Source organism: Schistocerca gregaria, chromosome 4 (genome assembly GCF_023897955.1).
Source record: "Schistocerca gregaria isolate iqSchGreg1 chromosome 4, iqSchGreg1.2, whole genome shotgun sequence".
Classification (NCBI taxonomy): domain Eukaryota; kingdom Metazoa; phylum Arthropoda; class Insecta; order Orthoptera; family Acrididae; genus Schistocerca; species Schistocerca gregaria.
The window spans coordinates 231906767-231924548 of NC_064923.1; the positions used below are offsets into that span (position 1 = coordinate 231906767).

The 17782-nt window shown below is 39.3% G+C and overlaps 1 protein-coding gene across 1 annotated transcript in view; it reads right to left on the reverse strand.

The window, feature by feature from the left end:
- Positions 1 to 2435: 2435 nt before the first annotated feature.
- Positions 2436 to 17782, reverse strand: part of LOC126267228 (transmembrane protein 229B-like) — a 190750-nt gene continuing 175403 nt past the window's right edge. The window contains exon 3 of the mRNA XM_049972210.1: positions 2436 to 5513. Within this exon, the coding sequence (XP_049828167.1) occupies positions 5158 to 5513 (356 nt within the window). The 3' untranslated portion in view covers positions 2436 to 5157. The remainder of the gene's footprint in view (positions 5514 to 17782) is intronic.

Consider the following 17782-nt stretch of genomic DNA (forward strand, 5'->3'; position numbering starts at 1 on the left):
GAGCTCCGTATGCCACGGCAAACTGGCTGACACCTACGGCGGCGGTGCACAAATGCTGCGCAGCTAGCGCCATTCGACAGCCAACACCGCGGTTCCTGGTGTGTCCGCTGTGCCGTGCGTGTGATCATTGCTTGTACAGCCCTCTCGCAGTGTCCGGAGCAAGTATGGTGGGTCTGACACACCGGTGTCAATGTGTTCTTTTTTCCATTTCCAGGAGTGTATATCAATGCATAGTGGTATTTGTGGATAAGAGTGATTTTAGAAGAACTCAACAATTTACAGTCACAATAACAGCAACAGAAACAATTTCCATACAAACTCTCTAGGTTCAAATTCTATGTATGCTTTATATTCTGGTGCAAGGGTCTCTAACATTTTGCCAGTGGATATCACACAAGAAATTGAAAACTCTCAAATATTTAAAATTAAATTGAAAGAATACCTCACTAACCACCACTTCTATGATTTATCTGAAAACTTTGACTCAAGAATGTAAATTCCACTTAGCTCTAATATTTTTACTAGCTAGCTCAGTATACAGTGTGTTTCATGAATAGTTACATAAATGCTATATTTGTACTGTTTGATATAACAGCAGCTGGGTAGTACAGAAGGAGGAGCAGTGACTTTTTTCAATACATATACAAAAAAAGCAAAGTTCTGCTACTCTGACCACAGGTGTGTCAGGTGGGACTGACAGACCACTGTGTCATCTTCAGCCATGTGGTGTCATGTAGATGTGGTCTGGAGGAAAGTGGGATCTGCACATTCAAGTAGCTCCTCAACTGATATCACAAGGTGGAATGGACCCTGTCCAGTCCTCCCACCAAGGAAAAATTTCTGGCAGTACTGGAAGATGAACTTGGGTCCTCCACACGACAGGCAGCTAGACTGACCATACTGCTATGGAGATGAACAACATAGACTTATAAAGTAATCCAGAAATAATTATTGTAAGTATCAGTTCGAGTAGATTAGGACTATTCATAATTTTTTGTTAGTATATTTCACAGCAGTAACCAACAATGGCTACTTCTGCTTGTGAATGTTTGGCTCATTCCACATCCATGAAGGCTCTCTTACACGATGTGATTTATGGACTATGATGTGTGAATGAATGAATTATAAATCAATAAAGGAACTAATATTGTGTGTGTGACAGAGAGAGAGAGAGAGAGAGAGAGAGAGAGAGAGAGAGAGAGAGAGAGAGAGAGAGAGAGAGAGATAGGAAGAGAGAGATAGAGAGAAAGAGAGTCTTTTGATTATAGAAGGAATTAGAGACAGACCCCATGAGAAGTTCCTAAAGTGTTTGTAGTTAGCAAGGATAAAAATTACAGATGGTAGCATTTATCAGTGATTCATTTTTTGTTTGTTTTCTTAATTATCAAATAGGAAGAAATGCCATAGATCTATACCCCATTCATGTCTAAAGAAATAGAGGTGGAATCTTTAATCATTTGCATTAGTAAATGAAAATGAATGGAATTCTGTCTTGCCCAAGGAAACAAAGTGGAAGTAGGCCAAAGTAATCTGTGAAACCAGGAATAATTAGATCAGAATAGTGATATGATCTTGGCTCTGAGCACTATGCTACTTAACTTCTGAGGTCATCAGTCAGTGGTATGATCTCAGTATGTCTATTATGTCTGTATTAGTGCTTAGTAAGTCTGCCATGTCTGTATAAGTGCTTCTTTCTTAGCTTTGTACTATAGTGATGAAATGGGCACAAAATTTGGTCCATAGCTTGTATAATCTATACTCTTAGCAGTAGAGGAGAGGAAAGTATTACTTGTTGTGAGCTGATGTTCCTAGATTTTTCTTGGCAGGTGAATTCCAAATATTTGACCCAAGTACTTGTAACAGTCATTTGTTTTTTACTTTTATGGATTATTTCTGTTTGGTAAGACATTTGCTATTTCATAGGATGATTTGTCATTAAATCTTAACTGTTGACTGTTTGCGTTTTGAAACAGTAAAGCTGAGAGCTGAAATTGAATTTGCACCTAGATATTAGCCTTCTACATGGAGTGCTCTTTTCATCTAAGTCATCAATGTGATGATATAACTTAAAGCTTCAGTCTCTTAGTATATCTCTTCTATGCCTCTTTGCCCAGTCTGTCACATATTCTCAGTCTATCAGGAAGTAACTTTGTAGCTTGATTTCTGTTGGAGAACAAAAGATTCAAGATTTACCAAGTGTTCTACCTTCTTGTTTGGCTGCACTATGGATATGGCCCATAATAAAGAAACTAGCAGAGATGAGTAAGATATCTGTATTTATGAGATGTAAGGGTAGATGTTAGAAAGAGGGTAATTAATAGTTCTGTCTGTTCAGTTTTACACAATTTCTTTTACATCATAAAAAGTCTCTGAACTATTGGTTGTTTTTTTAGTGCTCCTTAAATTTAGTTGATAAGAAATGAAAAACAAACATGGTTTTTTGACAGTTTGTTATTAAAGTACAGTAAACAACATTTACAAAATGTAAGATATGATACAAATTATGCAGTGGATATAAAGACCACATTATAATTTTCTTTTGTTCCCATAATATTTAAATTTTCAAACAATTTTACAGATAGATTCACTTAGAGAACATGCTACAACTGACTAAAACATGTTGCAAAATTTATTAAAAAAGAATGTAAAAATGTTCAGTGGATACTCTCAGGCTAACCTATTTCATTCTGATGGTGACCCAAAAATATTGTAGTAGTAGTCATTAGAATTTTTATCAAGAATGTTATAATGTTTTCAAGTTATTGCTGATGTACAATTTTTTCTAGAGTTCTTGATTAATATTTCTCAATCACATTATCATACTGATTTGTTCAGATTATTAGGTTTGTAACTTAATTTATAATATTTTCAGTCTCATAATACAACAAAATAGTATTACATCTCTGCCATACACATTTTTTCAATAGTATATCAGAAAAATGTTCTTAATATATAAGAGGATTTAAATATAATGTGTTGTGATCTCACTGAACTGAAACTGAAAACTGAGAAAAGTGGATGAAAAGTTGGTAAAAAAAAATTGAATTTTAATCCACCCAACTGAAGAAATAGAAAGACAATCTTAGACCTTAAATTGTTCACCTTCTGGAGTAGGTAGAAAATAAGCATATATGTAATCTGGGCATCATGCAAAAGATGGCTCATTCAGAAGTTACTATTATTTTCTTACTCATGTACTCCAAACACAGCTGATATTCATTACTCTGCCCCTTTTCTGCACCTTTACGTGTTACATTCTTTTCCAGTGGCAGCCCAATGAAACACAGTATTCAAATTATTAATTTAAATAATTCACCAGGACACAATGTCTCAAAGTTGTAGTAATTATACAAACTTTAAATACACCTAAAAATTCCCAGTACAGTATTCAGATTTAATTTAACTTTATGTCTTCTTCAATTAAACATGTATCTGGATAAATATTCATTTTTGATTTATCTGATTTTAGTATTTTTGAGGCGAACTTGCTAATGGTTTAACAATTGAATTTTTTCCACATTCTTTATGCAAAAATACTCATTTAAACTTGTTCATTATCATGGAAAGTCTCAGGCCCAGTGCAATGATAAAATGGACATTACATTACATGTATATTGTTTATATTGTGTACACTAAGTAACATAAGAAATATAATCATTAGAGGCTCTCTGGTTGTTGTAATACAGAAGTAAAATCACCTGCTGACTGCCATACTGAATGTTGTGGAAATGTGTTTTCTTGCACTGAAAAATCTAACTGTGAAGGTGATCAACAGTATGGATGTTCTCTCTGTCTCTCTCTCTCTCTCTCTCTCTCTCTCTCTCTCTGTGTGTGTGTGTGTGTATTTGTTTGTATGTGGTGTGCATAACTGGAAAATGAGGAAGACAGGAAGGTATATACAAGGAACAAATGATGGCAAAATGAAACAGACCACCATAAGTTTTCCATTTTGGCAGCTAGTACTGGTATAATTGGAAACAATGTTGCACTTTATTGTGAAGAAAGTTATTTGTAAGCTGATGATTTTGACAGATGTGTCTAAAGTTTCCTGTCTTAATCAATGTTCTAGTTCTGTTGAGTTACTGTTGGATGTGATTTTTTATTTGTCACTTGACTCATTGTTTCTGTTTTATTACTTATTGTAAGTATTACTTCATTATTAATTTGTTTAGAGTTGAGTGTAATGCTGGAAACACAACGGAGCAAATAAATTGCTTTTTTTCACTAGTGTGAACTGAATAATAAAGAAGTGTAGAGTTCTTTCAATAAGAAGAATTTATGAAACTATGAGTCTAATGATAGAGCTGAAATTGTAAATAACAATATTTTTCTCCAGTTTTCTACCCTTAAGCTAACTTTTTTTTTCTCTAAGGGATTATCAGTAGCAACATGAATTAAAATACCTTTACTTGCAAATTATGTTATGCACTGCTGATAAGGCCCATGCACATTAGTTATAAACTGAATGTTAAAGTATTGATATTTTTTTTTTTTTTTAGCATGGTTGCATTACATATCGAACCTTTGTTACTTACTTATCATTGTAGCATTGTGAAAATGTGTTTGAATTATTATAACTTTGTTTTATGTATTTTAGGAAAATTTATTAATATTTAACTGTACTGTATCAATATTTGATAGATAGAGTGTGTATAGTTCTTAGTTCTGAAGTGGAATACTGATGTTATCTACCTGTGGGACATAAATACCATTTACCTGCAATAAAGACACAAAAAAAAGAAAGTGAAATAATGAGAGGAAGCATCAAGGCTGTAATCTATCAAGCAAGAGCATACCAATGTGAATTGTACAAAATTGTTTTTTGAAGCAAACTAGATACTGTCGGTCAGCTAACATATTTGCTCTAGGTATGGATTACTGACTTCAATTGCATTGTAAAACACTTCTCTTCTCAGGAAAGAAAGAACACATATGTCACAATATCATATTTACAACATACAGCTGTCAATTTCGTATTAATGTTGCTCTATGACGAAACACTTAAAGTTTTCAAAAAGGTCATGTTTAAGTACTGTATTTGATTACATTTGTTTGTTTTTCATGAGACTGCCGATCTCTGGTATTAACAGGACTTCAACCCATTTTTGGCAAATATTTCACAGGATGAATTTTTCTTAACAGCCAGTACAACTGACTTCAGTCACACAGTTTTGTGGCTGAACCATTGTGAATTTGTGGGACCACCCACCGTAGTTGCAGCACCTTGTTGATTATGATTTTCTCCATCAGCAGAGAAACAACATACCATAAAGGAGCATATTCAAACGTTATTAGCCCTCTGAAATTGTATGTGAATTCTGAGTAGTCCCATGGACATGCACCAAATGTTTTCAGGATGGATCCTGTTGAGAATTCCCAGAGATAAACCCACAAAAGATAACACAAACCACGTATATGAATAGGTATTTTGAAAGACATGCAAGCAGTCAGTATGCTTTCCATCACAAGTCCAGAAATACCATAGATGGGGAGAGACCACACACTGGAACAACCTGAAAATAGACACAGAAGAATTATTAAGTTTGTAAATAGCACAAAATGCAGTTTGTACAAGATAAATTCAGCAGAAACAGTTTCAAATACTGTTAGTATGGTTTGATGAAATAGTATTGAAATCCCTGTCAAAGGCTGATTGGAATTGGAAGAAATACATAAAATTACAGAGGAAGCTTGACTGCATAGTTTCAGTACTTATGTACAGTGTGTCTCTGAAGTCTTGGTGTAGTTATGTTCACTTATTGTGGCTACCAGGAACGAAATAAAAAACTGAAACTTCCACTATGCTGGGCAGTATTGCAAAGAGTTTCTGCAGTATGATATTCAATGGTGTGCACATGCAGGTGATGAAGAAAACGAATTGTGTAGCAGCATTGGGCCAGGCTATGTCAGTCGAGATGTGGATGGTATGGAGTAAAGTTCAGTGTGTTTGTGGTTTGCTAAATTCAAATCTATGACCAATTTTCAATACATAGTGGAAAGCCGCAACATAGAAATAATATTAATCAGTCTGATACTGGTAAGTAATTAAAGTATACCAACAGTTTGTTGGACCAACACCTACTGGTATGGTAGGGCTTTGGTAAACGATGAGTCTGTATTAGCTGTACAGGATAACACTTAAGGAGCTTCAAAAGATCTGAGAAAGATCTGTGTGTGCATATAGTCAGGAATTACATGTAACAAAGACTGCAGTTCATAAGGTTTTAAAGAAATATCTCTGTTTTTTTGTTACAAACTGCAGTGGTAGCATGCTGTCAAAGCAACTAGTAGACCCAAACGATTTGAGTTTGTTAGATATGCTTAATGAGATTGACTATCATGAACAATTTATGAAGATCATTTTTAGAGATGAGGTCACATTCCATGTCTGATGTCATGTTCATTCCTAAAATGTTAGCATATTGGCTTCTTAAAAAGCCTCATGCCTGTTCTGAGTATTAACATAACTATTCTAAGGTGAATGCATGGTGTGCACTTTTCTTTTTTGTTTTGTTTTTGAGGAGGAGACTGTGATATCTTACAAATAATTTGACATGTTGCAGTTATTTGCAGTGCCACAATTTCCAGAAGGTATCTTTCAACAACATGGCATTCCTCCACACTACACCAACAATGTTCAAGAGTTTCTGGATAGAAAATTTCCCCAGCAGCAGAGAAGAAGGGGTGGTTTCAAGTCATGGCCACCAGAATTACCAGACCTAGATTTTTACTTTTGGGATTATGTGAAACAATGTATGTACAGGGAATATATCAACGACATTAATCACTCAAAACAGGGAATCACAGATGCTAATCACTCTGTTACACCAGATGTGTGAGATGAACCAAAATATCATTTAGATGTGTGTAGGGCAACAAATGGAAATCACATTGAAGTGCACTGAACAGGTATGCACCATTGGAGATATTTATTGCGATCTTGTTTCACATTACTATCTTGTTTCATTGTTTCTCCGTGACCATTTAAAACTGACCCTAGACTTTACAGATGAATTGTATTACTATGTACATTTAAGGTCAGTGGGTACTGCAACGACTGATTTAACAAACAGAATGGAAAGCCATAGAACAATGAATGGAGGATCCAAAAGTAGGCCCCTTGTTATGTTGTGTACTTGTTTTATAAAGCACAGTGCCCACCAGGATTTGTAAACAAGTTCAGTCTGGATTACTTTCATAGTCTGCAGACCTGTGTTGATAATGCATTGCTAAGGGAGATTCTGATAATGGTGAGTGCACCCTTTCATTTTATATTATACAAATTATGAAGTTATTGAAGGGTGAGATTTTCTTGCAACTATGATTCTGAAACTTTTAATTGTATAATATTCACTTCGCAAATTTGTGGACAAATGCCTTTCATTTGCTATATTTCTCTGAACCGCAATTTCTTGGATACGAGGATAAAACAGAATACTGCACCCTGATGAAAATGCATTATTATGAACATATTAAAACATTTTATAGCTTCTTTAGTCATGAGGTGGCAAGCAAGATACCTCCAGGTTTTTCGTTTTTCTTGAGCATGCAGCTGAAACTTTTCTGATCTGTATTATCATGTACAAGACACATTTTGCTTACCATAGCTCTCTTGTTAGCCCTTCTACCACGTCCTACAATGAGGCAGCACTGATTGAAAACCTTGAATTTTGCAACTGCACAGAATGTCTCAGTGAAATAAAGATAAAGAAATATCTTTTTTCTAATTACAACTCTTTTTGCAGGCTTTACTAATTTATTAAGACTGTACAGACATTCCTCAGTTAAGACAAGTATAAATTAATATTATAACTGATTTATGCAAACTTTTGGGTGTCATACATGATATCTTATGACTGAAACCCAACTTTGTTTACATCAGTGGAAATGTGGTTCTATATTCTTATTCACTTGATTCCCAGGTGTAAGAGATGAAGAGCTCAATGAATTAGTCAATAGAATTAATCCAAGTGAGTGCAACACAGAATATGATGCTTGATGCAAAGTGATCAAAGTTACAAAAGTGCATCAGAAGAAAAACAGAGCCTCCTGCACAAATCTAAGAAAGAAACGAGTTCTGGATGCATACTAATGACTAAGACTAAGGGCGTTGTTAAAATAATTACTGTATTCCACTAGACAGTTTATTTAGGACAATTATTTGCATCTTTTAGTTTTCAGATGGGTGGCGCTGCTACATCTACATCAATACTCCACAAACCAGTTATGGTGCGTGGCAGAGGGTACTCCGAAACACTACTACTCAGTTCTTTTCCTGTTCCACTCAAAAATAGAATGATGGAAAATGACTGTCTATATGCCTCCATATGAGCCCTAATTTCTTGTATCTTATGTTTGTAGTCCCTATGCACAATGTATGTTCAAGGCAAGAGAATTGTCCTGCAATTGGCTTCAAAAATCAGTTCTCTTAATTTTCTCACTAGTGTTCTTCGAAAAGAATGTTGCCTTCCCTCGAGGGATTCCCATTTGACATCTCTGTAACACTTGTGTGTTGTAGCCTACAGACCTACCAGCGGCAAATCTAGCAGCCCACCTCTGAATTGTTTTAATGTCTTCCTTTAATCCAACCTGGCATGGATACCAAGCACTCAAGCAGTACTCGAGAGCAAATTGGGATAGCATCCTATATGTGGCCTCTTTTACAGATGAACCACACTTCCCTAGAAGTCTCCCATTAAATACAAGCTGACCATTTTGCCTTTCCTGCCACACTCCTCACAAGCTTCTCCATCTTCCAGTAACCTCCAATTTAACATTGCTGCCAGTAATGTTCGTATTTGATCTACTTTGAAGTCTGCAGCAAACGTGAGGAATATGTGTGATATTTATGTCTGTTTTCCTTACAGTGTAGCAACATGAAACTGCAAATTTATGTATACAGGCTGTTACAAGTAGGTACGGCCAAACTTTCAGGAAACATTCCTCACACACAAATAAAGAAAAGATGTTATGTGGACATGTGACGGAAACGCTTAATTTCCATGTTAGAGCTCATTTTAGTTTCGTCAGTATGTACTGTACTTCTTCGATTCATCGCCAGTTGGACCAATTGAAGGAAGGTAATGTTGAATTCGGTGCTTGTGTCGACATGCGACTCATTGCTCTACAGTACTAGCATCAAGCACATCAGTACGTAGCATCAACAGGTTAGTGTTCATCACGAACGTGGTTTTGCAGTCAGCGCAATGTTTACAAATGCGGAGTTGGCAGATGCCCATTTGATGTATGGATTAGCACTGGACAATAGCCGTGGCGCGTTACGTTTGTATCGAGACAGATTTCCAGAACGAAGGTGTCCTGACAGGAAGACGTTTGAAGCAATTGATCGTCGTCTTAGGGAGCACGGAACATTCCAGCCTATGACTCGCGACTGGGGAAGACCTAGACCGACGAGGACACCTGCAATGGACGAGGCAATTCTTCGTGCAGTTGACGATAACTCTAACGTCAGCGTCAGAGAATTTGCTGCTGTACAAGGTAACGTTGACCACGTCACTGTATGGAGAGTGCTACGGGAGAACCAGTTGTTTCCGTACCATGTGCAGCGTGTGCAGCTGATTGGCCTCCACAGGTACACTTCTGCGACTGGTTCATCCAACAATGTGTCAATCCTCATTTCAGTGCAAATGTTCTCTTTACGGATGAGGCTTCATTCCAACGTGATCAAATTGTAAATTTTCACAATCAACATGTGTGGGCTGACTAGAATCCGCACGCAATTGTGCAATCACATCAACACAGATTTTCTGTGAACGTTTGGGCAGGCATTGTTGGTGATGTCTTGATTGGGCCCCATGCTCTTCCACCTACGCTCAGTGGAGCAAGTTATCATGATTTCATACGGGATACTCTACCTATGCTGCTAGAACATGTGCCTTTACAATTACGACACAACATGTGGTTCATGCACGATGGAGCTCCTGCACATTTCAGTCGAAGTGTTCGTATGCTTCTCAACAACAGATTCGGTGACTGATGGATTGGTGGAGGCCCAATTCCATGGTCTCCACGCTCTCCTGGCCTCAGCCCTCTTGACTTTCATTTATGGGGTTATTTGAAAGCTCTTGTCTACGCAACCCCTTTACCAAATGTAGAGCCTCTTCGTGCTCGTATTATGGACGGCTGTGATACAATATGCCATTCTCCAGGGCTGCATCAGCGCATCAAGGATTCCATGCGGCGGAGGGTGGATGCATGTATCCTCGCTAACGGAGGACATTTTGAACATTGCCTGTAACAAAGTGAAGTCACGCTGCTACGTTCTGTTGCTGTGTGTTTCCATTCCATGATTAAAGTGATTTGAAGAGAAGTAATAAAATGAGCTTTAACATGTAAAGTAAGCTTTTCCGGACACATGTCCACATAACATATTTTCTTTCTTTGTGTGTGAGGAATGTTTCCTGAAAGTTTGGCCGTACCTTTTTGTAACACCCTGTATGATAGCCAAGATTAAGTCCCTAGGTATTACACAGGGTGAGGCAGTGAAGTCATAACACCCCTTGTATCTCCCCAACCGTAATAGATGCAAAGATGCTGTGGTTGTTGGTATCGACGTACCAACCTTTCTCAAAACAATCCGAAAAATGCACTAAAATTGGAAAACAATGCGGCCACAGTCGGTTATCGCGGTGTAAACAACGCCAAGCAGAGCTCTCACGTCAGGCTCCGTCGCTATAGGCTGATGCAACAAGACAGGCCTAAGCTACTACGATAAAACCTCATTTCCTATACGACGTAGGTGGGTCAGCTATGATTTCTGCGTATGGAACTATGGCAGCTTCAGTGCTAGCTCAGTTTCTGCCTCAAAATAAACAAGAATTATATCACTGCATTCGTTTTTTCAAGTGCTTTCGGATGCCGTTGAAAAAAATATTTCATTCTTTTTTAAAAAGGAACCATACTTGCTTCAAAATATTCATCGATACATGGGTTAAGATTATTTATTACATGCCAAAGTACATGCCTCTTAGCATACTGTCAGTTGCCAAAAATCTCGTGTAATATCTACAATCGTTCACTAATTAAAGGGGATGACTTGCCCTGTATACTCCCAAGTCACTGTACAGTACGTAGCGGAAGGTACATCACATTGATATAACCATTTTCTTTGCTATTCCATTCGAGCACTGGGAGAAGGCGCAAAGACTGCCCATATGTCTCTATACATGGTCCAACCTCTCTTATTCTCACGATCCCTATGCAGCATATGAGATGTTGTCGGCATCAAAAATTATGTTATTTGCAGATGATACAAGCATAATTATAATTAATGACAGGAAATCCTTATTCATGACAGCTGAAAAGGTTCTGAAGAGTGTGCAACAGTGGTTATGTTATTTGCAGATGATACAAGCATAATTATAATTAATGACAGGAAATCCTTATTCATGACAGCTGAAAAGGTTCTGAAGAGTGTGCAACAGTGGTTTTACACTAATAAGTAAACACTCAATTTAAATAAAACAAATTACATACAGTATGGTAAAGCAAATGAGAAGGATGGTCAACATTTATCACCAAGTGACCATGAAATAAAGAAAGTCTGGTCTACAAAATTTTTGGGCATGTACACTCGACAGCAAAAAAAGTGGGTCACGCCTGAGTTCCAACATGTAGGCTGCACCTGAATGTGTGGAACCAACATAGCGTATCTGTGTTGCACATCATTGCAACCCTCCACAGTACAAAAATTGTAAGATACACAATGGGTACCGCTAGAGACTACTAGAGAACACCGGTCTTTATGACAGTCCGTCCAGATGTAAAGTAACACCACGATGGTACAGAAGATATCAGACAGTCCTTAAACTTAATTACAATAAGTGACATTTCAAACGTTATGGGACAACTAATTTTGTCACATAAATCGTTCTGTAATCCTTAGGCACAATTAAATATTTGAGACAGTATATGGGTTTATAAAGTTGTGTGGCAATTAGAAACAAGTTCTTTGCTGTCTAAAAGGTTTACCCAACACATGCTGAACATCGTTCAACATTCAACGGGGAGTGGCTTCGCATCAACTTTATGTAATACTAAGCAGTTAAAAGAAAACATGATTTATGACGGCAAGCACTCTACGGAAATCCCAACATTAACAGCGAATCACAAGTAATATCATTGTTCACGTTACTCATCAACAGTTACTTGTACACAAAGTTGTACTTTAAATGGCATGACCAACATCTTCGTTTTGGTTCCGGTTGGAAACCAACAACGTAAAGCCATTGCAAACCAAGCAAAGCTTTGTACCTTATCGAGACTCGATCACTAGGCAGAAAGAGACGTCAAATATTGACTTTTACACCAGTATCAGCTACGAATTCTCAACCTGAACGTAAATGACGATAATGTTTGTACGAAACCAGGAACCCTAACACGACAATTACCTTCTTGGTAATTAACCTCGAAAGACGTTGTACATTCTTTCATTGTCAAGAAACAAAGGATGTACATATTTAAAATTGAAATGCCATCATGTTGGTGACAAGGACGCGAACACAGCACCTAATCGGATTGTTGAATAAATACGTAAAATCACAATGTAGATATCGCAGTTCGTCACCAGTAGTGAGGTGGGAACCTTAAATGACGACTAAAGTTGTATTGCCTGACCGGGATTCGAACCCGGCGCCTAACTCCGTCGTTGTCTAACCAGGAACAGACGAGAAATGTCCAATGTTGGTCCACCATTAGCGAGACGTGCGCATGTTTAACTAGAAATAAGGCGACGAAAACGTCTATGCTGACTGAGAGTCGAACGCCGCACACATGGTTATGAAGACACGTTAATAATCAAATTCTTATTCAGTAGTAGCTAGGAGTAGCATGTTTAGTTGCAAACGTTAGGGCCTTTCTCATCCCTAGTAACATGTTACCTAATATCTGCGATATAATGGTGTTAATTTACAAGGGGATTGACTGCCGTAAAGAGCAATGTTCTCTAGCAGTCGTGTATCATTGAGATGTAAATGAAGTGCCTCAGCAGAAAGTAATTTCCGTCGTGCAGCACGTATTGTTTCAGAGACAATGAGTACCTGTTATAAGTGCACAAAACGTGTATTATATACTACATATATACTATTATGTGGAGAAGCTGGCGCCAAACCTGTTTACTTTTACATTCAGCTTAGTTGTCGTGGTTGAATACACGTGTTCTTAAAGCTACATCTAATGCGGAGCGCCTACAAGAAAGAATAGTTTCCTGCGTCATGCTAGGTGAAATATTTTGCGGTAGCTATGTTTAAAAATGAATGTATTTTGAACGTATTGTTCGTCAAATATTTGAATGAATCGTCAACTGTAGGTGTCCCTGCACATGTTCCACATAATAGCTGTAGCTGCATTAGTTTATACTCCAGACTTGGGTAGGTTAAGTGTAACTTTTGATCTTTCAAGCGGTAATCGTGGCCTTGCGGACCGGGTCTGTACTAGCAGCGGCTCGCGAGCTACGGCCAGCCAGGCTGGCCGAGGCGAGACGCAAGTGAGCGAGCTGGCGGTGGAGTTGGTGGGCCAACAGCCCGGGACGAGCCAGCACGGCTGCGCCGCATGCCTCTGCCTCTGGCGCTCCATTTGACGTCTCTCCTGGCATCAGTATGAGAGCGGCAAGCAGAAATACACCTCAGGCTGTCTGCCTTAATGGCTCACTGGGAGAGGTCTATTCGAGATAAGAGTCGTCGCTCTCATTGAAGAAGGAGAATGTTGCACCAGAGAAGCTGGCTGACGATATGACGTGCCACATACCACTGCAACGAAATGTGGAGGATCTGCCTTGAAAGAGGCACCGCCAACAGGGTTCCTGGCTCAGGCAGGAAGAGAGTGAGTACACAGCAGGAAGACAGGGACCTAGTGTCTAGGAGCAGAGAAAATCACTTTCTGAACTCGAAGCAGTTGCGGCAGGAGACCAGCTTCCCCGGCTCCAGTGACATGAATCGCCGAAGGCCGAGGGACGTTGGACTGCATGCACGACGATCCGCTGTGAAACAAGAGCTCACCGAAGACAACGTTTTATAGCGGCAAGCATTTGCGGAGCTCCATCTGAGGGCGTCGTGGGACAACGTCATTTTCACTGATGAGAAGGTGTTTTCCACCAGTAACGACGGTCCACGAATCGTTTACAGGCCGCAAGGGACTCGTCATCGACGCGAATATGTAACCACGACGGGAAGAAGTGGCCGGATATCTGTTACCTGGTGGGGTTGGATTTCTACGAGAGGGGCGGGAATTCTTCACAGGATAGAAGGAACTCTGGACAGCGTACAGTATGCCCACATATTGGAAAATGTGATGCTTCCGTCAGTGCGAATGCTGTACGCAGGAAGGGACGCATTGCAAGAGGACCATTCTCCCATTCACAAATCTGCATTTGTTCAACAGCGGATCTCCACGATTGGCGTCAACGTCATGGACTGGCCGCCACGGGCAGCTGACATGAACCCCGTGGAAAACATGTCGGCTGAGGTCGCCAGAACATTAACAGAGAACTGGCCACGAAACCAACCAACTACTGCGGACGCTCTTTGGGGCTGCGTCCTGGAAGCCTGGGAGGAACTTGCTTCATGAGGCTGCTACGTCCGACGGCTTATACATTCTATGCCAAGAAGCATGATAGAAGTACAAAATAATGAAGGATTCTGGATAAAATATTAGAGTACTTAAAATGTTTTCTTATGTCTTCTTTTTCGTCACTTCTCCTCATTGGGAGCTAGTGGAATGCTGACACTATCGCCAGAAGTGCCCTTCTATTCCATTCCACCAAAACTTTATAAACAAATCTAGCGGTTTCAAAAATGGTTCAAATGTCTCTGAGCACTATGGGACTTAACGTCTGAGGCCATCCGTCCCCTAGAACTTAGAACTACTTAAACCTAACTAACCTAAGGACATCAAACACATCCATGCCCGAGGCAGGATTCGAACCAGAGACCGTAGCGGTCGCGCGGTTCCAGACTGTAGCGCCTAGAACCGCTTGGCCACTTCGGCCGGCCTAGCGGTTTCCATTGGCGCTACATTTTCTCTTTTAATTGGTGCTGCCTTTACTCTCTACCATTCCTCTCAACACCTATGAAACCGTATTCTTTGATCTCCCCTTCCCTATAACCCATTCTTCGTTCTGAAAACAGTCCCTCCTTATCTCTCGGTCCTAAGATAAAACGAACTGTGGCACACATCTAAGTAAGCAATACTTAGCAAGCATTTCACGGTTATGTTTTGCACTTCTACACGTCTATCCATTCCCAGATCCCACCCTGCTTCTTGTTACCCGTCCCTTGATATCTGCATCTACATCTAAATGAATACTCTGCAATTCCTAATTATGTGCTTGGCAGGGGGGGGTTCTGTGGTCTGGTGGATTGATCTTGTACTGATGTGTAAAACGCGTAGGTTCACATCTCACGTCAGGCGTAGATTTTTAACACACACAAGTAACTCTCCTTCACCCCCAGTAACGACAAGTGCAGAACGCCAGTAAGCTCCGTAGTTCAATATTCGCAGTAAAGATAACATCCTTTCGCTGCCGACTGGGGCAGAGCGGCATTCGTTTGAACTGTGACAGATGGAGAAACCCCGGAAGGCAGAGACTCTTTCACCAGCAAGTTGTCGTGAACTAAAAAACGTATTTCATTTAATGATCTAATGACCATGTAAGTTCACAAGGCTCTTACTTTATTTGAAACTGGGACGTTGAAAATTGTGGTGCTGGACTGGGACTCGAATTCGATTTCACTGTGTTCCCCAAGATTGCAAACTCTTCTAAGTCTCCCCGAAAGGCACTTATCTGGTTTCGAATGCTGATTAGTACAAAATATTCATTATTTCATTTCAAGCCCTATGTGCACTCCGAACTACTAGCGAAGAACAGTTGCATTTTCAATGTCTCTTCGTGCGTTGTCAACTGTAACGTGTTCGTTTCAACTCACAGCCACATGATGAGCTTTTTATCACAACATTACAAGATCAATCGTTTCCTTACATCTTTTCAAGTTAAAACATACCTCTCCATCCTACTGGCGAAAACGGATTTGGATTTGACATTGTGTTCGTTATGATCACCAACGACGATATGTTGTGGATTCAACTTCTAGCCAGCAGAGTATTTTCCATCACATCAATGAAAGTACAAACATGCCTCTCCTAGCTATTATTGGAAAAGAATTTGATAGTTAAAGTGTCTTCATGACCACGTGTGAGGGGTTTCAGTTCCATTCAGCGCAGAACTGTTCGTCGCCTGATGTCTAGCCAAACATGCGCATATCTCGCTACTAGTGAACCAACAATAGCTATTTATCGTCTGTTCCTGGCTAGAAAACGACGGTGCTAGATGCTGGGTTCGAATCGTAGTGAGGCAAAAACAATTCTATCGTCATTTAAGGTTCCAACATCTCGCTATTGGTGAAAACATTTGATATTTAACTTCTGAGTTTGCGTGCTTCTTTAACAATCCGATTAGGTGCTGGGTTCGCATCCCTGTCAACAGGTTTACATGGTGGCATTTCAATTTTAAACATGAGCATACCTTGTTCCTTGTGAATGCACCATATTACACGTCGTAGGGGGTAGTTCCCAGGAAGGTAACTTTTATGACGGGATTCCCAGTTCAGTACAAACATTTTCGTCATTTATTTTCTGGATCTGAATTGATAACTGACACTGGTGCAAACGTCCATACTTCACGTCTCTTTATGCCTAGTGATCGAGTCTCAATAAGGCACAAACAAAGCTTAGATTAGTTAGCAATGACTATAGATGCTGGGTTTGAATCCAGGCCCAGAACGACAACGTTGGTAATGTCATTTAGAGTTGAAATTTGTGTACACGTAGCTGTTGATGTGTTACGAGAACAATGATGTAACTGGTGATTCGCTGTTAATGTTGAGGTTTCCGTAGAGTGCTCGTTGCCGTTAATCGCGTTTTTTTTACTCGTTCGCCCAATATCCAGTTTCCAGAGCCACTCGCCGTTGAGCGACGTTCAGCACATGGGTGGAAAACCTTTTCGAAAGCGAAAAACGTTTTTCCAATTGCCGTACAGCTTTGTAGCTCCATATATTGTCTCAAGGATTTAATTTTGACTGAGGATTACTGTACGATATATGTAAAACAATCCGTTTTCTCAGAACTTTTGGAATGTCACTTGCTGTAATTAAGGTTAGTTTATGAGTGTTATGGGGTGTCTCATCGCTAAGAACGCGTTTTCTAATATGTTTTGTATGACGATATTAGTTGACACTTTGACTGCCGTAAAGACCTTTGGTCTCTAGTAGTCTTTTGCAGTACCCATTGTGTGTAGTCAAACGACTGTACCCCGCAGAGTTTTGGCGTTTAGAGGACCTGCAAAACAGCTATGTTATGTTGATTGTGTTCGGCAGTGACCCACTTTTTTTGTTGTCAAGTGTACATTGATCAGCACTTGAGCTCGAAAGTCCATGTCACATACTTATCCAAAAAACTCAATTCAGTATGTTTTGCACTGAGAATAATTTCTAGAGTTTGCAGTGCAGAGTGTACAAGATTAGTGTATATGGCTTATTTCGATTCTATTATATCCTATGGAATAACATTCTGGGGTGCAACTAAATGGCGCTTGAGAGAGGTTTTTAAATTACAGAAAAGAGCCATCATTACACACAGCTCCCCACAAACACACTGCAAGCCCTTGTTCATGCACCTAAACATACTTACAGTACCATCTTTGTACATCTTAAAAAGCATACTGCATACAAGAACACACTTGAGTAGTTTACGTGTAAATTGAGATCTTCAT